We start from the raw sequence: 27,233 nt of genomic DNA, 5'->3' as shown, positions 1-27,233 counted from the left end.
GGTTTGTCACTACAGACGTACCACGGAGAGCATTCTAAATATTCCAATTGATGAAGACAGACGTGAGAAGCAGAGGGAGATCTGGAGAAACTTCTGAAATGCAAGTTCGCTGCTGTTGTTACTGTGCGATCGAGAATCTCCCAGAGGGAAGGCCCCAAAATCCCCGGCTTTGCCTGCTGCTGGCTACCGAGGCTGAGGTCGAATCGTTCGGATAGAGATGGCGCTCGGTGCTCGGTGTCGGAGAGCTGAACGGAGCTTGAAGTTTTCAGACGACTCAGAGTCGGACTGTGGTCGGGCATGGCAGGGAGAGTTTTCTTCCTTCTCCCGTCTGCGTGAGATGTGGGACTTTCGAGAGACTTTGAACTTTTTTACTGTGCTCATGGCCTGTTCTTCATCAAGTTATGGTATTGTTGCACTGTTGTAACTATATGTTATAATTATGTGGTTTTGTTAGTTTTTCTGTCTTGGTCTGTCCTGTGTTTTGTGATATCACACCAGAGGAATATTGTATCATTTCTTAATGCATGCATTACTAAATGACAATAAAAGAGGACTGAGTGTCCTCATAATCTAAAAAAAATGAAATTCTTCCTCATCTCTGTTCTAAAGGGAAGCCCCTCTATTCTGAGGGTGTGCCCCTTCGGGTCCTCCCCCCCACCTCTATTCTATGACCCGACACTCAGACAGGGAAAGCAGCGGAGATATCTGGGCTGTACGCTCCAGGCGGTCTGACGATTGTTCCGTGCTGTCCTCGGTGAGTGTGTTTGGTCGGAGAGGACAAGCAGGCAGTCGGCAAAGATCCTGTCTCTGGCTGCGCGCCCACCCCTCCCTCAGGGATCTCCAGATTAATCGCTGTTTATTTCCCAGAACAGCACAGAACAGGCCCTCCCGTCCCTTACGAGCCGCACCGCCCAGCAACCCCCAGCGACTTAACCCGAGCCTATTCACCGGAGAATTATCAGTGACCAATTAACCTCCCAACCGGTACGCCTTTGGACTGTGGGAGGAAACCAGAGCACCCGGAGGAAACCCACACGTGCGCGCACACACACACACACATATGGGGGAGCGTACAAACTCCCCACCAACGTTCTCTCTCAAGTGTGCCTGTACGCGTGTGCCCACGGCTTTTGGACTTCCAGTGTCTGCAGAATCTCCTGTGTTTGTGCCTGACTTCTGGTAACTCTCCCCCCACACCCCGACTTGTCTCCTTTTCCATTCCCCATTCCACGCCCCCTCTGACCCCCTTCTCTTCTCCTCACCTGCCCATCACGTCTCGTTCCCTTAGTCTGCTCTTATCTCCTATCAGATTCCTCCATCTTCAGCCCTTTACCTCGTCCACCAATCACCTCCCAGCTTCTTACTTCACCCCACCACCCACCTGCCTTCCCCTTCACCTGGTCTCACCTGTCACCTGTCAGCAAGTGCTCCTCCCACCTTCTTATTCTGGCTTCTTCCCCCTTCCTTTCCAGTCCTGATGAAGGGCCTCGGCCCGAAACGTCTGACTGTTTATTCCTCTCCATAGACGCTGCCCGACCTGCTGAGTTCCTCCAGCATTCGGGGTGTGTGTGTGTGTTTGTGTGTGTCTCTGTGTGTGTGTGTGTCTGTGTGTGTGTGTGTGTGTGTGTGTGTGTGTCTGTGTCTGTCTCTGTGTGTGTGTGTGTGTGTGTGTGTCTGTGTGTGTGTGTGTGTGTGTGTGTGTGTGTCTGTGTGTGTGTGTCTGTGTGTGTATGTGTGTGTGAGTGTCTGTGTGTGTGTGTGTGTCTGTGTGTGTGTCTGTGTGTGTGTGTGTGTGTGTGTGTCTGTGTGTGTGTGTGTGTGTGTGTGTGTGTGTCTCTGCATTTCCAGCCTCTGCAGAATCTCTTGTGTTTATGGTTAACTTGTGTTAACCAATGTATGCCAAAAGGGCAATGATACGATAGTCATGGGGGATTTCAATATGCAGGCAGATTGGGGAAAATCAGGTTGGTGCTGGATCCCAAGGGAGGGAATTTGTAAAATGCCTACAAGATGGCCTTTTGGAGCAGCTTGTGGCTGAGCCCACTAGGAAAAAGGAAGTTCTGGATTGGGCGTTGTGTAATGAACCAGATCTGATTTTAAAAAAAAGCTTAAGGTAAAGGAACCCTTAGGAGGCAGTGATGGAAATCACCCTGCAGTTTGAGAAGAAGAAGAGAAAGACAGATATATCAGTGGTATTGTGGAGTAAAGGGGATTACAGAGGCTTGAGAGAGGAGCTGGCCAAAGTTGATTGGAAGGGGACACTAGCAGGGATGATGGCAGAACAGTAATGGCTGGAGTTTCTGGGAGAAATTAGGAAGGCGCAGGATAGATGCATCCCAAAGATGGAAAAGTATTTTTAAAGGGAGGATAAAGTCTGATTTATACTTCTGCGGCAAATGTACGCTGTAGGTACCTCATACCCTACGCCGTAGGGTGACATGCACCTCCCCAAAAAAGTAACTCACGCGTCGCGGCGACGCAGACCGCAACCACTGTGATTGGTCCGCTTGGTAGCATCGCATTTCCTCCTACGCATTTCCGGTTGCTTTTCTCTGCCATGTACGTACACTGATGCGAAATAAATGGTTGGAGACGATGAACCAAATCGTCAAACCTACCTGCCGACGTCCGAAAATATTTGAAATGCATTTCCTCGTCCGTGTCTCTCGCGAAGAAACTGAACACGGTGGCATGGAAACCCCACCGCCAACTAGCGTTTTGGCGGTGAATTGCAGAGCGACGCAGACACAACTACGCATGCTCGCTACGGCGTAGGGCTACGCAGAAGTATAAATCAGGCTTAAGGCAACCGTGAGTGACAAGGGAAGTCAAGGACAGCACAAAAGCAAAAGAGAGGACATATAATAGAGTAAAAATTTGTGGGAAGTTAGAGGATTGGGAAGCTTTTAAAATCCAACAGAAGGCAACTGAGGAGGTAAAAGATGAAATGTGGTCGTCTGTAATAGAAGGCATTGGTGAGGCCAAATTTGGAGTATTGTGTACAGTTTTGGTCACCAAATTATAGGAAAGATGTTAACAAAATAGAGAGAGTACAGAGGAGATTTACTAAAATGTTGCCTGGGTTTCATCTCCTAAGTTACAGAGAAAGGTTGAAGAAGTTAGGTCTTTATTCATTGGAGCGTAGAAGGTTGAGGGGGGGACTTGATAGAGGTGTTTAAAATTATGAGGGGGATTGATAGAGTTGACATGGATAGGCTTTTTCCATTGAGAAGGGGGGAGATTCAAACAAGAGGACATGAGTTGAGAGCTAAAGGGCAAAAGTTTAGGGTTAACATGAGGAGGGAACTTCTTTACTCAGAGAGTGGTAGCTGTGTGGAACGAGCTTCCAGCAGAAGTGGTTGAAGCAGGTTCGATGTTGTCGTCTAAAGTTAAACTGGACAGGAAAGGAATGGAGGGTTATGGGCTGAGTGCAGGTCGGTGGGACTGGGTGAGAGTAAGAGTTCGGCACGGACTAGAAGGGCCGAGATGGCCTGTTTCAGTGCTGTAATTGTTATATGGTTATATAAAAGAGAATATCAAAACTTCCATTTAAAAATCAGAGAATGTATACAGTATACAACCTGAAATTCTTGTTCTTCACAGACATCCTCGAAACAGAAGAGAACCCGAAAGACAGAAAAGAACGTCACAACCCCAAAACCTCTCCCTCACCCCTCCCACACACAAGGCAACAATTCCCCCCCTCCCCCCAACTTGTTCCAGCAGGGAGTAACAGCGCACACCACCCACCGAGCAAACAATAGCAAACCCCCACCCCCCCAGAGAAACCTTGATCTACAGTCCAGCAAAAACGAATCGTTTCCCAAGCAGTTCGACGTGCCATGGGCCCTGACTCTCTCCCTAACAAGGGACAGGGAGGTATTGCCCTCTCACAGCGAGAGGGGAGACCGACAAGGCCTCCTCGCTTTTATACCAAGTTCCTCGGATCCGCGGATCGGCAGCGAAGTATCGCAGGATTCTTTTTCCCCCAGATGTACTAAGAGCAAAAGGTTCAAAGGTTCGAAGGTGAGGGTGAATAATGGACCCCACCGGAGGTGAAGATGATGCCTCAGGGTTTGTAACGGGGGACAAAGATCTCTCCCAACTCTGTACAGGCTTTGCAGAGATGGCCCAAGAGCGAGGAAAGACCCGAGGGTTCGATCGGTTTGAGCACCGGGCCGAATTGGGAAGGTCGAGTAAGACTGGACAATAATACGGAGGTAACAATGGAAGTGTAGCAGTTCACAGAAATGGAGGGAGTTCGGGTGGAAAAACTTGATAAGATATTTTATTACACCCTCTCAGAAATCCCATTAAGATAGTAACCTCCCTGTTTGCTGGAGAAATTGTGGAAATCAAAATGCACACCATTATCATATTTTCCGGGAATGCGCCGTTATCAAAGACTATTGGAGTGGGATACATAATGCCCTACAAGACATCGTTAAATGTGAAATATCCTTAGAGAGTAAGACCATATATTTTGGGTATGTACCTCAACAATGGTTGAAGAGAGATAAATATTTAATGAATGTACTGATGGTGGCTGGTAAAAAGACTCTTACCAGGAAATGGTTATCGCAGGAGAGCCCGACTGTAAACGTATGGATGGAAATTACAATGGACATTAACAAAATGGAGAAGATAACAGCATCTGTTAATCATAAGTTGGAACAACTTGATTCATACTGGGAAAAATGGTTTAACTACATAACACCTCATAGGTGTAATGGTTTAACTACATAACACCTCATAGGTGTAATTTAACTACATAACACCTCATAAAAAAGATCACTCCCTATTTTGTACGTAGTTTTCTTCGTTCGATTGTTCTTTCTTTCCTCTCCTTTCTATAAGAGTATACCTCAGATAAATATTATGTGGAGATTTGTGACAAATATGATTATATGATATATATGTACAGTATCTGAAATACATCTTATGGATTTTTTTTTGATGATGAAATTCAATAAAAAAAATTATTAAAAAAAAAGGAAAGGTCGAGTACGGGCCAAATCGAGAGGGCAGGGCCCGGGACCTGAGAGCGTTTCGAAGCAGCAAGGCCCAGGCCTGAGCGGGAGGAATGACCCGGGGTTTGGATGACCTAAGCACTGGGCCAGATCGAAAAGGTCGGGGTGTCGGGGCCGGAGACGAGGGACGGGCTAGGGTTTGCTCGCCTCTGCGCTGAACTGAGGCCGCGGCCTGCGCGATTCTGCCCCCGCCCCACCGCATACCACCCTGCACGTTGGTCTTTCTGAACGAGTTCTTTTGGGTTGTGGCTCCTTTCGGCGAACCTCAAGGCTGTGCTTAACAATAAATGCACTTTGAACCTTGAACTTTCGAGTGAATGACACGTCCCCCGCCCCCCAGGCTCTGAGGCCATTCTGGACCCACCCTGTACCTCAAGAGCACCGAAATCAGTCCATGTATTGCCTTGGTCAAAACTTGTCTCCGGAGACGCTTGGTATTTACGCTCGCTGGAAATAAGGACTGACAGCTCTGGCATCGCCCCCTCGGGGCACGTTCCAGCCCAACACAGGCGCCGGGGCCAACGACTGTGTGTGTCCCCGCAGGAGGGGAAGCTGCCCAACAGGTCTGGAGCTTCCGATGCCGGCCCAGTTCGAGGCTCCGCTGTCGGCCTCCGCCACCCGCACTGCTGCCAATATTACCGCCGTAGGTTGATCTCCGTGCGCAGTTCAAAGTTCCAAGTGGAACTCGCTGTCAGAGTACGTTTTCTGCCAGCACGTACGACCCTGAGATTCTGATCTCCCGCCGGCATTCAAGGAACGCGGTAGAATCAGGGAAAGGCCGAACCCGACAGGAGGTGGCAGGCACCCCGCGTGCAGGGACCGTGCAAACGCGAAAAGGAAGATGTAACAACTGGATCGAAAACGCGGGGACACGGCCTGAAGATTCGCGGGAGTAAATTTCGGATGGAGATGAGGAGGAACTGCTTTTCCCAGAGAATACTGACCGATTAAGCAGTAGAGGCTACCTCAGTAAATATATTTAAGACAAGTTTGGATAGATTTTTGCATAGGGGAATTAAGGGTTTTGAGGAAAAGGAAGAGAGGTGGAGATGAATCCATGGTCAGATCGGCCATGATCTTATTGAATGGTGGAGCAGACTCGACGGGCCAGATGGCCGACTCCTGCTCCCGTTTCTTAAGTTCTTGCGTACTTAATAATAATAAATAAATAAGGAATAAATATCGAGAAGGTGAGATGAAGATTTCTTGAAAGTGAGGTCCATGGGATAACTATATGTGGTATGTCAACTTCTGCAGACTGTACACAGCAAATTTCTACCGACGTACCACGGAGAGTGTTCTGACTGGCTTCATCACGGTCGGGTGTAGGGAGTGAGGGGGGGAAGGAACTGCACAGGATCGAAGAAAGCTGCAGCGAGTTGTGAAGACAGTCGGCTCCATCACTGGGTATTGGCCTCCGCGGTGCCTCAGAAAGGCGGCATCCAATATTAAGGACCCCCACCACCCAGGACATGCCCTCTTAGCGCTACCATCAGGAGCCTGAAGACACACACTCAACGATTCAGGAACAGCTTCTTCCCCTCTGCCATCAGATTTCTAAATGGACATTGAACCCTTTAACACTACCTCACTTTTTAATTTCTGTTTTTGCATGAATTATCTTGGTTTAACTATTTAATATACATACGTATACTTCCACATCCAATCTATCTGTGCCCTCTGGTCCTAGACTCCCCCACTATAGGAAACATCCTCTCCACATCCACTCTATCTGTGTCCTCTGGTCCTAGACTCCCCCACTATAGGAAACATCCTCTCCACATCCACTCTATCTGTGTCCTCTGGTCCTAGACTCCCCCACTATAGGAAACATCCTCTCCACATCCACTCTATCTCTGTCCTCTGGTCCTAGACTCCCCCACCATAGGAAACATCCTCTCCACATCCACTCTATCTGTGTCCTCTGGTCCTAGACTCCCCCACTATAGGAAACATCCTCTCCACATCCACTCTATCTGTGCCCTCTGGTCCTAGACTCCCCCACTATAGGAAACATCCTCTCCACATCCACTCTATCTGTGTCCTCTGGTCCTAGACTCCCCCACCATAGGAAACATCCTCTCCACATCCACTCTATCTGTGTCCTCTGGTCTGAGACTCCCCCACTACAGGAAATATCCTCTCCACATCCACTCTATCTGTGTCCTCTGGTCCTAGACTCGCCCACCATCGGAAACATCCTCTCCACATCCACTCTATCTGTGTCCTCTGGTCCTAGACTCCCCCACTATAGGAAACATCCTCTCCACATCCACTCTATCTGTGTCCTCTGGTCCTAGACTCCCCCACTATAGGAAACATCCTCTCCACATCCACTCTATCTGTGCCCTCTGGTCCTAGACTCCCCCACTATAGGAAACATCCTCTCCACATCCACTCTATCTGTGTCCTCTGGTCCTAGACTCCCCCATTATAGGAAACATCCTCTCCACATCCACTCTATCTGTGTCCTCTGGTCCTAGACTCCCCCACCGTGGGAAACATCCTCTCCACATCCACTCTATCTGTGTCCTCTGGTCCTAGACTCCCCCACCGTGGGAAACATCCTCTCCACATCCACTCTATCTGTGTCCTCTGGTCCTAGACTCCCCCCACTATAGGAAACATCCTCTCCACATCCACTCTATCTGTGTCCTCTGGTCCTAGACTCCCCCCACTATAGGAAACGGCCTCTCCACATCCACTCTATTTAGGCCTTTCAATATTTAATAAATTTTAACGAGATTCTTCCCCCCCATTCTTCAAAAATCCAGTGAGTACAGGCCAGAACCATCAATCCCTCCTCATATGTTAACCCTTTCATTCCCAGAATCAAATGAACCCTCTCCACTGCCTGCACATCCTTTGTCAGACAAGGGGCCCAAAGCAGCTCACAGTACTCCAACTGCGGTCTGACCAGTGTCTTATAAAACCTCAGCATTACATCCTTGCTCTTATATTCAGTGCTCTGAATAATAGGCATCTGTTAGTCTCGTGAGATCATGGATTTGTGCCTTCGAAGGTTTCCAGGGCACAGGACTGGGCAAGGTTGTTTGGAAGACCGGCAGTTGCCCAGTCTCCCCTCTCCACAACACCAATGTTGTCCAAGGGAAGGGCATTAGGACCCATACAGCTTGGCACCGGTGTCGTCGCAGAGCAATGTGTGGTTAAGTGCCTTGCTCAAGGACACAACACGTCCCCTCGGCTGGGGCTCGAACTAGCGACCTTCAGATCACTAGACCAACACCTTAACCACTTGGCCACTCGCCAACACAAGTGCTCTGAAAATAAACACTAACATTGCATTTCCCTCTTCACCACCAACTCAACCTGCAAGTTAAGCTTTCGGGAATCATGCTTGGGAATTCCAGGTCCTCTTGCACCTCAGATTTTTGAATTTACTTCCCATTTAGAAAATGGTCCACACTTTTATATAACACACATCAAAGTTGCTGGTGAACGCAGCAGGCCAGGCAGCATCTCTAGGGAGAGGTACAGTCGACGTTTCGGGCCGAGACTCTTCGTCAGGACTAACTGAAGGAAGAGTGAGTAAGGGATTTGAAAGTTGGAGGGGGAGGGGGAGATGCAAAATGATAGGAGAAGACAGGAGGGGGAGGGATGGAGCCAAGAGCTGGACAGGTGATTGGCAAAAGAGATATGAGAGGATCATGGGACAGGAGGCCCAGGGAGAAGGGAAAGGGGGGGGGAACCCAGAGGATGGGCAAGAGGTATATTCAGAGGGACAGAGGGAGAAAAAGGAGAGAGAGAAAAAGGTTGTGTGTATATATAAATAAGTAACAGATGGGGTACGAGGGGGAGGTGGGGCATTAGCAGAAGTTAGAGAAGTCGATGTTCATGCCATCAGGTTGGAGGCTACCCAGACGGAATATAAGGTGTTGTTCCTCCAACCTGAGTGTGGCTTCATCTTTACAGTCGAGGAGGCCGTGGATAGACATGTCAGAATGGGAATGGGATGTGGAATTAAAATGTGTGGCCACTGGGAGATCCTGCTTTCTCTGGCGGACAGAGTGTAGGTGTTCAGCAAAGCAGTCTCCCAGTCTGCGTCGGGTCTCACCAATATATAAAAGGCCACATCGGGAGCACCGGACGCAGTATATCACCCCAGTCAACTCACAGGTGAAGTGATGCCTCACCTGGAAGGACTGTTTGGGGCCCTGAATGGTGGTAAGGGAGGAAGTGTAAGGGCATGTGTAGCACTTGTTCCGCTTACACGGATAAAATGGGCCACCCCACTAGGAATAGGGTTCCCCTGGTCCTCACCTACCACCCCACCAGCCTCCGGGTCCAACATATTATTCTCCGTAACTTCCGCCACCTCCAACGGGATCCCACCACTAAGCACATCTTTCCCTCCCCCCTCTCTCTGCATTCCGCAGGGATCGCTCCCTACACAACTCCCTTGTCCATTCGTCCCCCCCATCCCTCCCCACTGATCTCCCTCCTGGCACTTATCCGTGTAAGCGGAACAAGTGCTACACATGCCCTTACACTTCCTCCCTTACCACCATTCAGGGCCCCAAACAGTCCTTCCAGGTGAGGCATCACTTCACCTGTGAGTCGGCTGGGGTGATATACTGCGTCCGGTGCTCCCGATGTGGCCTTTTATATATTGGCGAGACCCGACGCAGACTGGGAGACCGCTTTGCTGAACATCTACGCTCTGTCCGCCAGAGAAAGCAGGATCTCCCAGTGGCCACACATTTTAATTCCACATCCCATTCCCATTCTGACATGTCTATCCACGGCCTCCTCTACTGTAAAGATGAAGCCACACTCAGGTTGGAGGAACAACACCTTATATTCTGTCTGGGTAGCCTCCAACCTGATGGCATGAACATTGACTTCTCTAACTTCCGCTAAGGCCCCACCTCCCCCTCGTACCCCATCAGTTACTCATTTTTATACACACATTCTTTTTCTCACTCTCCTTTTTCTCCCTCTGTCCCTCTGAATATACCTCTTGCCCATCCTCTGGGTCACCCCCCCCCCGTCTTTCTCCCTGGGCCTCCTGTCCCATGATCCTCTCGTATCCCCTTTTGCCAATCACCTGTCCAGCTCTTGGCTCCATCCCTCCCCCTCCTGTCTTCTCCTATCATTTTGGATCTCCCCCTCCCCCTCCAGCTTTCAAATCCCTTACTCACTCTTCCTTCAGTTAGTCCTGACGAAGGGTCTCGGCCCGAAACGTCGACTGCACCTCTTCCTAGAGATGCTGCCTGGCCTGCTGCGTTCACCAGCAATTTTGATGTGTGTTGCGTTAATTCAATCAACCAAATTATCGACATATAACGCAAAAAGAATTGGTCCCAACACCGACCCTTGTGGAACACCACTAGTCACTGGCAGCCAACCAGAAAAGGCTCCCTTTATTCCCACACTTTGCCTCCTGCCAATCAGCCACTGCTTTACCCATGCTGGAATCTTTCCTGTAATACCATGGGCTCGTCGCTTGTTAAGCTGCCTCATGTTTAGCACCTTGTCAGAGGTCTCCTGAAAATCCAAGTACACAACGTCCGCTGTTTCTCCTTTGTCTATCCTGCTTGTTGTTTCCTCAAAGAATTCCAACAGGTTTGCCAGGAACGATTTTTCCCTTCAGGCCTATTTTATCAGATGCCTGCAAGTACTCTGAGACCTCGTCCTTAATAATCGACTCCAGCACCTTCCCGGCCACTGAGGTCAGAGTATAACTTGGCCTATAATTTCCTTCCTTCTGCCCCCCCTCCCTTCTTGAGGAGCGGAGCGACATTTGGAATTTTCCAGTCGCCTCCGGAATCCATTGCCAGAACCTACTGATTCTTGAAAGATCATTACTGATGCCTCCACGATCTCTCCAGCCTCCTCTTTCAGAACCCTGGGGTCCAGGTGACCTATCTACCCTCAGACCTTTCAGTTTCCCGAGCGCCTTCTCCCTAGTTATAGCAACAACAGTCACATCTGTCCCCTGACACTCCTGAATCTCTGGCACTCTAACTGGTGTCTTCCACGGTGAAGGCTGACGCAACACGCCTGCTAGGTTAGTCCCCCATTACTACCTCTCCAGCGTACACCCCCAGGGACAATACTCCAGGCACCGGACACTGCAATCGGTGGCTCCAGGCTTCACTCCCGCTGCGGGTTCCTGACCTGCACATTAATAACCTGCTTTCAGACCGGAGGACGATCCCAGGGACGAGCAAGCAGTGTTTTGTTTTCATTGATTCAGCTTCCCATAGCAACAGCATTGTAGGGCGAGGTGTGGCCGGCACAGGGAAGGTAGCTGACCTTTGGCGAGAAGCAACACCTCATCACCCGTCTGGCAAGACGCCAAACTGATGACTCGAACTTTGATTCCTCTGACTTCTGGAAATATATTTCTCTCTTCCATTTAAACCCTTCTCCATTCCACTTCCTGGTTCCCCCCTCTCACCCTATCTCTTCTCCTCACCTGTCCATCACCTCCCCGTCAGCCCCTCCCTCCTTCCCTTTCTCCTCTCCTTCTTCTTCAGCTCTTCACCTCCTGTCGCCTCCCAGTTCCTTTCTTTATTCCACCCACTCACCTGGTCTCACCTGTCACATGTCACCTTGTAATCTTCCCTTCCCCCACCCACACACCTTCCCCCTCACCTGGTCTCACCTGTCACCTGTCAGCTTGTAATCTTCCCCTCCCCCACCCACCTTTCCACTCACCTGGTCTCACCTGTCAGCTTGTAATCTTCCCTTCCCCCACCCACACACCTTCCCCCTCACCTGGTCTCACCTGTCACCTGTCAGCTTGTAATCTTCCCTTCCCCCACCCACACACCTTCCCCTCACCTGGTCTCACCTGTCACCTTGTAATCTTCCCTTCCCCCACCCACACACCTTCCCCCTCACCTGGTCTCACCTGCCACCTGTCAGCTTGTCCTCCTCCTCCTCCCCCACCCCCACCTCCGCCCTCACCTGACCTCACCTTTCACATGTCACCCTATACTACTCCCCTCTCCCCCACCCACCTTCCCCCTCACCTGGTCTCACTTGTTACCTGTCAGCTTGTCCTCCTCCCCCTCCCCCACCCACCTTCCCCCTCACCTGGTCTCACCTGTCACCCGTCAGTTTGTCCTCCTCATCCACCTACCCACCCAACTTCCCCCTCACCTGGTCTCACCTGTCAGCTTGTAATCTTCCCTTCCCCCACCCACACACCTTCCCCATCATCTGGTCTCACCTGTCACATGTCAGCTTGCCCTCCTCCCCCTCCCCCTCCCCCAACCACCCACCTTCCCCCTCACCTGGTCTCGCCTGTCACCTGTCAGTTTGTCCTCCTCACCCACCTACCCACCTTCCTCCTCATCTGGTCTCACCTGCCACCTGTCAGCTTGTCCTCCTCCTCCTCCCCCACCCACCTCCGCCCTCACCTGACCTCACCTTTCACATGTCACCCTATACTACTCCCCTCTCCCCCACCCACCTTCCCCCTCACCTGACCTCACCTTTCACATGTCACCCTATACTACTCCCCTCTCCCCCACCCACCTTCCCCCTCACCTGGTCTCACTTGTTACCTGTCAGCTTGTCCTCCTCCCCCTCCCCCACCCACCTTCCCCCTCACCTGGTCTCACCTGTCACCCGTCAGTTTGTCCTCCCCACCCACCTACCCACCCAACTTCCCCCTCACCTGGTCTCACCTGTCACCTGTCAGCTTGTCCTCTTCCCCCTCCCCCACCCACCCACATTCCCTCCTCACCTGATCTCATCTATCACCTATAACACACACAAAACGCTGGAGGAACTCAGCAGGTCAGACAGCATCCATGGAGAGGAATAAACAGTCGATGTTTCGGGTGATAGCTGTCATCACCTATCACCTGCCAGTCAATCCCGGAATCATTCCGGTGACCCTCTTCTGGATCCTCTCCAATGCCAGCACATCCTTTCTTAGATAAGGGGCCCAAAACTGTCCAGCATACTCCAAATGCGGTCTGACCAATACCTAAGGAATCTTTCAGTGTACTGGGGAGTAAACGGCTGGCAGGGGCCCCCATCACCCAGGACGTGCCCTCTTCTCATTGCTACCATCAGGGAGGAGGTACAGGAGCCTGAAGACACACACTCAACGATTCAGGAACAGCTTCTTCCCCTCTGCCATCAGGGAGGAGGTACAGGAGCCTGAAGACACACACTCAACGATTCAGGAACAGCTTCTTCCCCTCTGCCATCAGGGAGGAGGTACAGGAGCCTGAAGACACACACTCAGTGATTCAGGAACGGCTTCTTCCCCTCCGCCATCAGGGAGGAGGTACAGGAGCCTGAAGACACACACTCAACGATTCAGGAACAGCTTCTTCCCCTCTGCCATCAGGGAGGAGGTACAGGAGCCTGAAGACACACACTCAACGATTCAGGAACGGCTTCTTCCCCTCTGCCATCAGGGAGGAGGTACAGGAGCCTGAAGACACACACTCAACGATTCAGGAACGGCTTCTTCCCCTCTGCCATCAGGGAGGAGGTACAGGAGCCTGAAGACACACCCTCAACGATTCAGGAACAGCTTCTTCCCCTCTGCCATCAGGGAGGAGGTACAGGAGCCTGAAGACACACACTCAACGATTCAGGAACGGCTTCTTCCCCTCTGCCATCAGGGAGGAGGTACACGAGCCTGAAGGCACACACTCAACGCTTCACGAACAGCTTCTTCCCCTCCGCCATCAGGGAGGAGGTACAGGAGCCTGAAGACACACACTCAACGATTCAGGAACAGCTTCTTCCCCTCTGCCATCAGGGAGGAGGTACAGGAGCCTGAAGACAAAAACTCAGCGATTCAGGAACAGCTTCTTCCCCTCTGCCATCAGGGAGGAGGTACAGGAGCCTGAAGACAAAAACTCAGCGATTCAGGAACAGCTTCTTCCCCTCCATATCAGCTTTCTGGACAGACATGGAACCCGTGAACACTACCTCAGTACTTTTGCTCTCTTTTTACATTACTTATTGAATTAGATTTTATACATACGGTAGTAGACACTCTCATTAGATACCTCGGGTACCTAATAAAGAGGCCACTGAGTGTGTTCGTGATCTTCTGCTGCTGTGTCCCGTCCACTTCAAGGTTCGACGTGTTGTGTGTTCAGAGATGCTCTTCTGCAAATCACTGTCGTAACGTGTAGTTACTTGAGTTACTGTCACCTTCCCATCAGCTTGAACCAGTCTGGCCATTCTCCTCTGACCTCTCTCATAAACCAGGTGTTTTCACCCACAGAACTGCTGCTCATTATATGTTTTTTGTTTCTTGCACCATTCTCTGTAAACTCCAGAGACCGTTGAGTGTGAAGATCCCAGCAGACCAGCAGTTTCTGAGATACTCGAACCACCCCATCTGGCACCACCACGGTCAAAGTCACTTCTTCCCCCAATCTGATGCTTGGCCCGAACGACAACTGAACCACTTGGAGCTCAGAAAAATAGAGGGCTACGCGGTAGGCAGTTTCTGGAGTAGGTTACGTGGTCAGCACAACATTGTGGGCCAAAGGGCCGTAGTCCAGGTATGGAAGTCTGGATAGGTTCTGTACACGGATTAGTGGGATAGGGAGGGACTGTGGTCTGGGTGAGGGAAGTCCGGATGGGTTCTGTTATTGATGAATGGATATCGAATCATATTGTATGAATTTAATTGCGGTGATATTTTGTCTTGGGTGCCATGTGTGATACATGTTTTCTGGACGCACTGCGGTCCGGGGGCGGGGGGGGGGGAACGTTGTTTCATTCGGTTGTATATATAAACTCGAACTTGAGGGATGAGCGATGGTGAACCCCCCACCCGGTGGCAAACCAGTTGGACCGGCGTTCGAGGCCGAGTGTTCAGGCCCCGTCAACAGTGACACTGAAGTTCGGGCCTCATGCCGGGTCGTCGGCGAGTCCTGGGGTAGATATCGAAGGTCGAAGCCCAAAGGCCAGTCGGAGGTCCCAAAATTGAGTCCGCAGATCTCTTGTGGGTCTGCTGGGAAAGTCAAAGACATCGTTCCCTCTCAGCTGCGCAGGTGCACGGCCGCGATGTAACCGAAATGCCCCCGCGCACATAGCCTTCGTTGCCACGCAGCTGGAATTTTCTTTTCTATAAAATGGTTGCGCTTTTCTCAGGCTGCGTAAAAACTTCTAGCTCAAGAGCAATGCTTGGCCCGTGCAGCTGTAACAGGAATTAAAGGGAACGTTGGTCGAAGGCCCAATCTCAGAATCATTGAGCCTGCTGGAGGCCGGAGGCTAACGGGAGCTTGTCCTGGGGAATAGTTTCAGTTACGCACTGCAAATGCTGATTGACTCGCTGGAATCCTCCAGCAGACTGCTTGTTGCTCCAGATACCAATGTCTGCGGACGTAACCTCCATAATCAGGGACCCTCACAACCCAGAACATGCTCTCTTTCTTGCTGCCAACAGGGAGAAAGTACAGGAGCCTCAGGACCCACACTTCCAGGTTCAGGAACAGTTATTACCCCTCAACCATCAGAAAGGAGGTACAGGAGCCTCAGGCCCCACACCACCAGGTTCAGGAACAGTTTTTATCCCCTCAACCATCAGGAAGAAGGTACAGGAGCCTCAGGACCCACACCACCAGGTTCAGGAACAGTTATTACCCCTCAACCATCAGGAAGGAGGTACAGGAGCCTCAGGACCCACACCACCAGATTCAGGAACAGTTATTACCCCTCAACCATCAGGAAGGAGGTACAGGAGCCTCAGGACCCACACCACCACTGTTCCTGAATCTGGTGGTGTGGGTCCTGAGGCTCCTGTACCTCCTTCCTGATGGTTGAGGGGTAATAACTGTTCCTGAACCTGGTGGTGTGGGTCCTGAGGCTCCTGTACCCTCCTCCCGATGGCAGCAGTGAGAAAAGAGCATGTCCTGGGTGGTGGAGATCCCTGATGACAGATGCTGCTTTCCTACAACGAAGTTTCATATCGATGTAATCAACGGTGGGGAGGGCTTTACCCACGATGGACTGGGCTGCCTCCACTACCTTCTGTAGGATTTTCCTTTCACAGGGGCACTGCTGTTCCCATCCCGGGCTGTGAAAGCACATCGAAAGAAGTTTGTCAAAGTTTCTGACGTCATGGCAAATCTTCACAAACTCCCAAGGAAGCAGAGGCATTAATGTGCTTTCTCCATAATTACTGTCACGTGCTGGGCCCGGGGCAGATCCTCCGTCATAGTAAGAGCCAGGAATTTTTGAGGTCGCTGACACTCTCCACCTCTGACCCTCCCGTGAGGACTGGGTCATGGACCCCTGGTTCCCCCCTCCTGAAGACTATGATTGTTTCCTTGAGCAAAAGGGTGACCCTAAGTCAGAGGCCGTTGATAGTTAGATAGATAGATAGATAGACATACTCCATTGATCCCGAGGGAAATTGGGTTCCGTTACAGTTGCACCAAGAATAGAGTATAAATATACCAATATAAAACCATAAATAATTAAATAATAATATGTAAATTATGGCAGGAAATAAGTCCAGGACCAGCCTATTGGCTCAGGGTGTCTGACCCTCCAAGGGAGGAGTTGTAAAGTTTGATGGCCACAGGCAGGAATGACTTCCTATGATGCTCTGTGTTGCATCTCGGTGGAATGAGTCTCTGGCTGAATGTACTCCTGTGCCCACCCAGTACATTATGTAGTGGATGGGAGACATTGTCCAAGATGGCATGCAACTTAGACAGCATCCTCTCTTCAGACACCACCGTCAGAGAGTCCAGTTCCATCCCCACAACATCACTGGTCTTACGAATGAGTTTGTTGATTCTGTTGGTGTCTGCTACCCTCAGCCTGCTGCCCCAGCACACAACAGCAAACATGATTGCACTGGCCACCACAGACTCGTAGAACATCCTCAGCATCGTCCGGCAGATGTTAAAGGACCTCAGTCTCCTCAGGAAATAGAGATGGCTCCGACCCTTCTTGTAGCCAGCCTCAGTGTTCTTTGACCAGTCCAGTTTATTGTGTCTTTAGTGTCTTCAGGCTCCTGTACCTCCTCCCTGATGGCAGAGGGAAAGAAGCTGTTCCTGAATCATTGGGTGTGTGTCTTCAGGCTCCTGTACCTCCTCCCTGATGGCAGAGGGGAAGAAGCTGTTCCTGAATCGTTCAGTGTGTGTCTTTAGGCTCCTGTACCTCCTCCCTGATGGCAGAGGGGAAGAAGCTGTTCCTGAATCGTTGAGTGTGTGTCTTCAGGCTCCTGTACCTCCTCCCTGATGGCAGAGGGGAAGAAGCTGTTCCTGAATCATTGGGTGTGTGTCTTCAGGCTCCTGTCCCTCCTCCCTGATGGCAGAGGGGAAGAAGCTGTTCCTGAATCGTTGAGTGTGTGTCTTCAGGCTCCTGTACCTCCTCCCTGATGGCAGAGGGGAAGGAGCTGTTCCTGAATCGTTGAGTGTGTGTCTTCAGGCTCCTGTACCTCCTCCCTGATGGCAGAGGGGAAGAAGCTGTTCCTGAATCGTTGAGTGTGTGTCTTCAGGCTCCTGTACCTCCTCCCTGATGGCAGAGGGGAAGAAGCTGTTCCTGAATCGTTGAGTGTGTGTCTTCAGGCTCCTGTACCTCCTCCCTGATGGTAACAGTGAGAAAAGGGCAGGGCCTGGGTGCTGGAGGTCCTTAATAATGGACGCTGCCTTTCTGAGACATCGCTCCCTGAAGATGTCCTGGATACTTTGTAGGCTAGTACCCAAGATGGAGCCGACTAGATTTACAACCCTCTGCAGCTTCTTTCGGTCCTGTGCAGTAGCCCCTCCATACCAGACAGTGATGCAGCCTGTCAGAATGCTCTCCATGGGACATCTATAGAGATTTTTGAGTGCTTTTGTTGACACATGGCCAAGTGGTTAAGGCATTGGATTAGCTACCTTAAGGTCGTGAGTTCGAGCTCCAGCCAAGGCAACGTGTTGTGTCCTTGAGCAAGGCACTTAACCACACATTGCTCTATGACGACACCGGTGCCAAGCTGTATGGGTCCTAATGCCCTTCCCTTGGACAACATCGGAGTCGTGGAGAGGGGAGACTTGCAGCATGGGCAACTGCCGGTCTTCCATACAACCTTGCCCAGGCCTGCCCCCTGGAAACCTTCCAAGGAGCAAATCCATGGTCTCACGAGACTAATGGATGCCTATAGAGAATATTAAATAAATAAGCAATAAATATCGAGAACATGAGATGAATAGTCCTTGGAAGTGAGCCCGTTGGTTGTGGGAGCCGTTCAAGTGAAGCTTAGCACCAGACTTAAAGTTCAGGGTGAATTTATTATCAGAGTACAGATATGTCACCATATCCAACCCTGCGATTCTCTTTCTTGTGGGCATGCTCAATGACTCCATAATAACCACGACAGAATCGATGGAAGACCGCACCGACTTGAGTGCGGAAGACAACAAACTCTGCCGACACAAAAAGAAATAATAATAATAATAAATAAACAATAAATATTGAGAACATGAGATGAAGAGTCCATCGGTTGTGGGAACAGTTCAGTGATGGGGCGATTGAAGTTGAACGCCAGACTTAAAGTTTAAAGTAAATTTATTATCAAAGTACATCTACATCATCACATTCAACCCTCAGATTCACTTTCTTGCGGGCATCCTCAATAAATCTAAAGAATAATAACCATAACAGAATCAATGGAAGACCGTCCAACTTGGGCGTTCAATCGGAGAGCCGAAGACAAGAGACTGCAAATACAAACAGGGATTCCATATTCCTTATCGCCCTGTTCGTCCCTCCTTACACCGACAGCTGAAACGATCCCCTACGCGACGGGGCCGTAAATCTGCCAAGGCCAGACAATCGAAGGAAAGGAAGTCGCGACCCCGTTGACGTAACCGGACACCTTACCTGGACGTTTGGACTGAGCGTCGCTGCCTGTCACCTGGGGGCGATCCCTGATCCATTCCCGCAACCTGCACATCGCCCTGGTGGGCACGTCCTCCTGCTCGTGAACAACAGCAAAAAGTAAAAGGACCATCAGAGATACTGAGGAGTTGCATTGTCCAGAATCGGGTTTACTATCACCGGCTTATGTTGTGAAATTTGTTAACCTTGTGGCAGCGGGAGAATGCAATACTTGATCATGGGGAGAGAGGAAGAGAGCGGGGGGGGAGAGGGGGGGAGGGGGGAGGGGGGGAGAGGGGGGGAGAGAACTGATTTACAGGCAATATAAATGTATACGAAATAGTTAAACTAAATATGAAGTGTAAAAGTACTTCATCGCGGCCACTTCGGTGGTGATGTCTGTTATCTGTCAAGTAGGGGACTGTGCACAATCCTGATTTGATGGAGACGGACGTGAGAGCACGGAGGAACATCTGGAAAACTTCTGAAATGCCCGCTTCGCTGCCGCTGCTACTGTGCGATCGAGAATCTCCGGAAGGGAAGGCCCCAAATCCTCGGCTTTGCGTGTTTCAGCGGCCGGGGTGAGGTCGAAGGCGCTCGGCAGAGGATGGCGATCGGGAGGCTGTATCGGAGAGGCTGGTCAGAGGCTTGAAGTTTTCGAACGGACGGACTCAGTGTCGGCTGCTTCCAAGGCATCGACAAGTTGACGGTGCCTGGAGGTTTATGGCAGGGAGTTTCTCCCTTTTGCCGCCTGCTATCGGGGACTCGGGAGTCGATTGACTCGGAGACTTTGAGACTTTTTTTTTTACCGTGCCCATGGTCTGTTCTTCATCAAATTATGGTATTGCTTTGCACTGCTGTAACTATATGTTATAATTATGTGGTTCTGTCAGTGTTAGTCTTTGGTTTGTCCTGTTTTCTGTGATATCACTCCGGAGGAACATTGTATCATTTCTTAATGCATGTATGCATTTCTAAATGACAATAAAAGAGGACTGAGTGTCCTCATAATCTAAAAAGAAATAGAAATTTATAAACAAAAGTAGTGAGGTAGTGTTCACGGGTTCGATGTCCATCGGGTGGCAGAGGGGAAGAAGCTGTTCCTGAATCGTTGAGTGTGTGTCTTCAGGCTCCTGTACCTCCTCCCTGATGGCGGAGGGGGAGAAGCTGTTCCTGAATCGTTGAGTGTGTGTCTTCAGGCTCCTGTACCTCCTCCCTGATGGCAGAGGGGAAGGAGCTGTTCCTGAATCGTTGAGTGTGTGTCTTCAGGCTCCTGTACCTCCTCCCTGATGGCGGAGGGGGAGAAGCTGTTCCTGAATCGTTGAGTGTGTGTCTTCAGGCTCCTGTACCTCCTCCCTGATGGCAGAGGGGAAGAAGCTGTTCCTGAATCGTTGAGTGTGTGTCTTCAGGCTCCTGTACCTCCTCCCTGATGGCGGAGGGGGAGAAGCTGTTCCTGAATCGTTGAGTGTGTGTCTTCAGGCTCCTGTACCTCCTCCCTGATGGCAGAGGGGAAGAAGCTGTTCCTGAATCGTTGAGTGTGTGTCTTCAGGCTCCTGTACCTCCTCCCTGATGGCAGAGGGGGAGAAGCTGTTCCTGAATCGCTGAGTGTGTGTCTTCAGGCTCCTGTACCTCCTCCCTGATGGCAGAGGGGAAGAAGCTGTTCCTGAATCGCTGAGTGTGTGTCTTCAGGCTCCTGTACCTCCTCCCTGATGGCAGAGGGGGAGAAGCTGTTCCTGAATCGCTGAGTGTGTGTCTTCAGGCTCCTGTACCTCCTCCCTGATGGCAGAGGGGAAGAAGCTGTTCCTGAATCGTTGAGTGTGTGTCTTCAGGCTCCTGTACCTCCTCCCTGATGGCGGAGGGGAAGAAGCTGTTCCTGAATCGCTGAGTGTGTGTCTTCAGGCTCCTGTACCTCCTCCCTGATGGCAGAGGGGAAGAAGCTGTTCCTGAATCGTTGAGTGTGTGTCTTCAGGCTCCTGTACCTCCTCCCTGATGGCAGAGGGGAAGGAGCTGTTCCTGAATCGCTGAGTGTGTGTCTTCAGGCTCCTGTACCTCCTCCCTGATGGTAGCAATGAGAAGAGGGCATCATGTCCTGGGTGATGGGGGTCCTTAATGATGGACGCCTCCATTTTGGAGCATCGCTCCGAACATGTGGGTGGATACTAAGGAGGTTAGTACTCACGATGGAGCTGACTAATTTTACAACCTTCTGCAGCTTCTTTCGGTCCTGTGCAGTAGCCCCTCCATACCAGACAGTGATGCAGCCGGTCAGAATGCTCTCCACGGTACATTTGTAGAACTCTTTTTGAGTGTATTTGTTGACAAACCAAATCCCCTCAAACTCCCAATGAAATATAGCCGCTGTCTTTCCTTGGAGGCTTCATCGATATGCTGGGGGCAGGTCGGACCCTCAGAGATACTGACACCCCAGGAACTTGAAATTGCTCAGTTCTGTCTGCCTCCGATCCCTCCAAGAGTGCTTAAAACGACCTCGCTGGCTGCAACGGTGTGCACGTGACTGGGAGTGGGTCCGTCTTGGAAAGGACTCTCTGAGAGATGGGGTAAGGGGGCTGTTAGGACGGGAAAGAGCAAAGATCTCTCCCATCCGTCGATCATCCACCGTCAGGCAGGGGGATCCATTACATCGGGAGAAGGACTGTAATGAGGAGAGAGGGCACTTTTCCCCCAGGCCTTCAGACGGCTAAACTCCCTGCAACCACCCACGTCTCCTCACGGACTGTGAGTAGCACTAGTAGTGTTAGGGCTGTTTACTTTTTAACCTGTGCACCTCATTACTTTCTAAATTATTGCTTATTGATTGAGCGTGGAACAAGCCCTTCGAACTGCACTGCCTGATTTAATCGCCGGAGAATATAAATGACTAATTAACCCACCGACCGGTAGGTCTTTGGACTGTGGGAGGAAACCAGGGCACCAGGAGGAAACCCACGCGGTCATGGGGAGAACATACAAACGCCTTACGGTCAGTGACGGGAATCGAACCCGGGTCACTGGTACTGTAAACCGTTGTGCTAACCACTACACTACCTCTATAGTGGTGCATTAATTTAGATTATGAGGACACGCAGTCCTCTTTTATTGTCATTTAGTAATGCATGCATTAAGAAATGATACAATATTTCCTCCGGTGTGATATCACAAAGCACAGGACAGACCAAGACTGAAAAAACTGACAAAACCACATAATTGTAACATACAGTTACAACAGTGCAACAATTCCATAACTTGATGAAGAAGTCCATGAGCACAGTAAAAAGTTCAAAGTCTCTCAAATGTCCCACATCTCACACAGACGGGAGAAGGAAAAAAAACTCTCCCTGCCATGCCGACCACAGTCCGACTCTGAGTCGTCCGGAAACTTCGAGCTCTGATCAGCTCTCCGACACCGAGTACCGAGCGCCATCTCTGTCTGAACGATTCGACCTCACTCTCGGTCGCCAACAGCAGGCAAAGCCGGGGATTTTGAGGCCTTCCCTCCGGAAGATTCCCGACCACGCAGTAACGACAGCAGCGAACGAGTGTTTCAGAAATTTCTCCAGATGTTCCTCTGTGCTTTCACGTCTGTCTCCATCAAATCAGAATTGTCCACAGCCCCTATTTAACGGATACGACATCATTTTTCACCGGAGAGCTGCGCACGTGCAGCGCGCTTCTCTCTCTCTTCCCGCCAATTTATGTGTTGTGTGTGTGAGTTATATGTACTGTGTTGTGCACCTTGGTCCAGAGGAACGTTGTTTCGTTTGGTGGTATGCATACCTACGGTCAACTGACAATGATCGTGAACAAATATCATGCTTTATCTCAAAGATCCAAAGTACATTTATATTTACTAGGAATTTGAAGAGATCTGGCATGTCAAACACACACAAAAACTTCTATAGTTGTACTGTGGAGAGCATTCTGACCGGCTGCATCACTGTCTGGTATGGAGGGGCAACCGCACAGGACCGAGAGAAGCTGCAGAGGGTTGTAAATCTAGTCAGCTCCATCTTGGGTACGAGCCTACAAAGTACCCAGGACATCTTCAGGGAGTGGTGTCTCAGAAAGGCAGCGTCCATTATTAAGGACCTCCAGCACCCAGGACATGCCCTTTTCTCACTGTTACCATCAGGGAGGAGGTACAGGAGCCTGAAGACACACACTCAACGATTCAGGAACAGCTTCTTCCCCTCTGCCATCAGGGAGGAAGTACAGGAGCCTGAAGACACACACTCAACGATTCAGGAACAGCTTCTTCCCCTCTGCCATCAGGGAGGAAGTACAGGAGCCTGAAGACACACACTCAACGATTCAGGAACAGCTTCTTCCCCTCTGCCATCAGGGAGGAGGTACAGGAGCCTGAAGACACACACTCAACGATTCAGGAACAGCTTCTTCCCCTCTGCCATCAGGGAGGAGGTACAGGAGCCTGAAGACACACACTCAACGATTCAGGAACAGCTTCTTCCCCTCTGCCATCAGGGAGGAGGTACAGGAGCCTGAAGACACACACTCAACGATTCAGGAACAGCTTCTTCCCCTCTGCCATCAGGGAGGAGGTACAGGAGCCTGAAGACACACACTCAACGATTCAGGAACAGCTTCTTCCCCTCTGCCATCAGGGAGGAGGTACAGGAGCCTGAAGACACACACTCAACGATTCAGGAACAGCTTCTTCCCCTCTGCCATCAGGGAGGAGGTACAGGAGCCTGAAGACACACACTCAACGATTCAGGAACAGCTTCTTCCCCTCTGCCATCAGGGAGGAGGTACAGGAGCCTGAAGACACACACTCAACGATTCAGGAACAGCTTCTTCCCCTCTGCCATCAGGGAGGAGGTACAGGAGCTTGAAGACACACACTCAGCGATTTAGGAACAGCTTCTTCCCCTCTGCTGTCAGATTCCTAAATGGACATTGAATCTTTGGACAGTATCTCACTTTTTAATTATATATTATTTCTGGTTTTGCACTTTTTAAAATCTATTCAATATACATAATTGATTTACTTGTTTATTTATTATTATTTTAATTTTATTTATTATTATTGTTTTCTTTTTCTCTCTGCTATATTAGATTATGAGGACACACAGTTCTCTTTTATTGTCATTTAGTAATGCATGCATTAAGAAATGATACAATATTTCCTCCAGTATGATATCACAGAAACACAAGACAGACCAAGACTGAAAAACTGACAAAAACCACATAATTATAACATATAGTTACAACAGTGCAAAGCAATACCGTAATTTGATAAAGAACAGACCATGGGCACGGTAAAAAAAAGTCTCAAAGTCTCTCGAAAGTCCCATCATCTCACGTAGACGGTAGAAGGGAGAAACTCTCCCTGCCATGAGCTTCCAGCGCCACAAACTTGCCGATGCAGCATCCTGGAAGCACCCGATCACAGCCGACTCTGAGTCCGTCCGAAAACTCCGAGCCTCCGACACCGAGCACCATCTCTGCCGAGCGCTTCGACCCCAGCCCTGGCAACAAGCAAAGCCGAGGATTTGGGGCCTTCTCCTCCGGAGATTCTCGATCGCACAGTAGCAGAGGCAGCGAAGCGGGCATTTCAGAAGTTTCTCCAGATGGTCCTCCGTACTCTCACGTCCATCTCCATCAAATCAGGACTGTGCACGGTACCTTACTTAACAAATAACAGATATCATTGACCGGAGAGGCCGTGCGCGCTGCGTCGCACCGCCATCTTCTCCTCCCTTCCACAATGACGTATTGCATTGAACTGCTGCTGCTAAGTTAACAAATTTCACGTCACATGCCGGTGATAATAAACCTGATTCTGGTACAGAACTCAAACCTGACATTCCTCCTCCCGCGGGCAGCCACGAAAGGAGGAAACAGCAGAGAACCCATTCAAAGACAGCAAGTGGAAAAACAGGGCAAATCTCGCAAATGGCAAAAAAAAAACAAACTTGCGGGGAGCACCTCAGACCGCCGAGTCTTCGAAACGGTCTAGGACTGCTCGGTTTAGTTCAGTTCAGGTCAGCCAAGCCAAGCCAGCCTGCACCACGTCCGGACCCAACTCTCCACACGCGGCTTATGGGAAGGTCTGCACACCATCGCAGACTTCAGAGTGCTGCCAACATCGCTGCCTCTCTCCCAGACGAGCTCGAGCATTTCGACGCTCGGTTCGACGTGGCCAACACCGAGCCCCCCAGGAGAGCTGCTGAACTGACCGGCACCTCGGTCGTCTCTGACGCTGAGGTACGCAGAGGTTGCCATCGAGGGGACAGCCGTAAGGCCGCGGGACCGGACGGCGTCCCAGGGCAGGTACTCAGGGTGTGCACAGCACAACTGGCAGGTGTGTTTACAGACATTTTTAATCTCTCCCTCTCACAGAGTGTCCTGCTTCAAAACACCCACTATTGTCCCTGTACCTAAAAAGACCAAGGTAACATGTCTGAACGACTGGGGTCCTGTCGCACTCACCTCAATAATAAACAAATGCTTTGAGAGGCTGGTCAAGGATTACACCTGCAGCTTGTTACCACCCACACCGGACCCTCTACAATTCACCTACCGACACAACCGATCGACAGATGACACAACAGCCACAGCTCTACACACCGTCCTTACACATCTGGAGAAGAAGGATGCTTATGTGAGAATGCTGTTGTTGCACTACAGTTCAGTATTCAACACCATAGTTTCAACCCTCCTCGACAGAAAGCTCAGAGACCTTGGCCTTCACTCTGCCTTGTACAGCTGGATCCTGGACCTCCTGTCAGATCGCCGGCAGGTGGTAAGAGTGGGCTCCCTCACCTCCACCCCTCCGACTCTCAACACAGGAGCCCCTCAGGGCTGTGTCCTAAGCCCCCTCCTTCACTCTCTGTATACCCACGACTGTGTCGCCACCCACAGCTCCAATCTGCTAATTAAATTTGCTGACGACACGACACTGATCGGCCTAATCTCAAATAATAACAAGGCAGCCTACAGGGAAGTCACCACCCTGACACAGTGGTGTCAAGAAAACAACCTCTCCCTCGACATTGTAAATACAAAGGAGCTGGTTGTGGACTACAGGAGGAATGGAGACGGGCTCACCCCTATTGACATCAATGGATCTGGGGTTGAGACGGTGAACAGCTTTAAGTTCCTCTGCATAAACATCACCGAGGACCTCACGTGTTCTGCACAAACCAGCTGTCTGGTGAAAAAGGCAAACAGCGCCTCTTTCACCTCAGACGGTTGAAGAAGTTTGGTGTGGGCCCCCAAATCCCAGGAACTTTCTACAGGGGCACAATTGAGAGCATCCTGACTGGCTCCATCACTGCCTGGTATGGGAACTGTACCTCCCTCAATCGCAGGACCCTGCAGAGAATGGTGCGGACAGCCCAGTGCATCTGTAAATGTGAACCTCCGACTATTCAGGACATTTACAGAGACAGGTGTGTAAAACAGGCCCGAAGGATCATTGGGGACCCGAGTCACCCCAACCACAAACTGTTCCAGCTGCTACCATCCGGGAAACGGTACCGCAGCATAAAAGCCAGGACCAACAGGCTCCGGGACAGCTTCTTCCACCAGGCCATCAGACTGATTAATTCATGCTGACACAACTGTATTTCTATGTTATATTGACTGTCCTGTTGTACATAATATTTATTATAAATGACTATAAATTGCACGTTGCACATTGAGATGGAGACGTAAAGTAAAGACCTTTACTCCTCAGGTATGTGAAGGATGTGAGTAATAATGTCAATTCAATTCAATTCGAATTCGAAGCGCCCCAGTCTGCGCCGAAGCGCCCCCTGGCCGTACCAGATTGACCCAATCCGCTCGGAAGTATCCCGGTCCGTGCCAAAGCACCCCGGTTCCGCCAGGAGGGCGTCCCATCTGTTCCAACGCGGACTCTCGCTAGGGGTCTTCTTGCGAGATTGGAGAAGCTCGGTTGGGGGGGTTGCAGGATTAAAGCATCAATTGACCAGTATTGTGGGGGTTCACAATTCTGCAGGCTTCAGAATGGGGGGGGGGGGTCGCAACCCTCATTTTTTTAATGCCTTGGACCCCTACCGAGAGGTGCGTAGACCCTGTGGCGGGAAGCCTTGCTCTAGGGGGAAGTGGAAACTGACAGAGATAAGGGAGTTCCGGAATACCCAGCAACTGGAGGGCGGGATAGTGAGCAGGAAGAAGAGGAGCGTTAATAGGTGGGGGGGGTGCGGGGTGAATTCAGAGAAGTGGACGCAATGTCAATAATAGATTGATAAGAAAGTCAATAGGTAGATAGATAGACAGACATTATTGATCCCGAGGGAAATTGGGTTTCGTTACAGTTGCACCAACCAAGAATAGAGTATAAATATAGCAATATAAAACCATAAATTATTAATAATATGTAAATTATGC

At 50.4% G+C, this 27,233-nt stretch overlaps 1 protein-coding gene across 2 annotated transcripts in view; it reads right to left on the bottom strand.

Moving 5' to 3' along the window:
* Positions 1-27,233, bottom strand: part of LOC134340426 (growth factor receptor-bound protein 7-like) — a 189,476-nt gene that overhangs the window by 148,526 nt on the left and 13,717 nt on the right. Inside the window, exon 2 of one of the 2 annotated variants that reach the window (XM_063037645.1) lies at positions 18,864-18,957. In XM_063037645.1, coding sequence (XP_062893715.1) covers positions 18,864-18,957 — 94 coding nt within the window. Of the gene's footprint in view, positions 1-18,863; positions 18,961-27,233 lie in introns of both variants that reach the window. The other variant, XM_063037644.1, reaches the window with a different exon arrangement.

The sequence above is a fragment of the Mobula hypostoma genome, chromosome X1 (assembly GCF_963921235.1).
Source record: "Mobula hypostoma chromosome X1, sMobHyp1.1, whole genome shotgun sequence".
NCBI classification, from domain to species: domain Eukaryota; kingdom Metazoa; phylum Chordata; class Chondrichthyes; order Myliobatiformes; family Myliobatidae; genus Mobula; species Mobula hypostoma.
The sequence above is the reverse complement of the archived record's forward strand: the minus strand, read 5'-3'. Positions and strand labels throughout refer to the sequence as shown.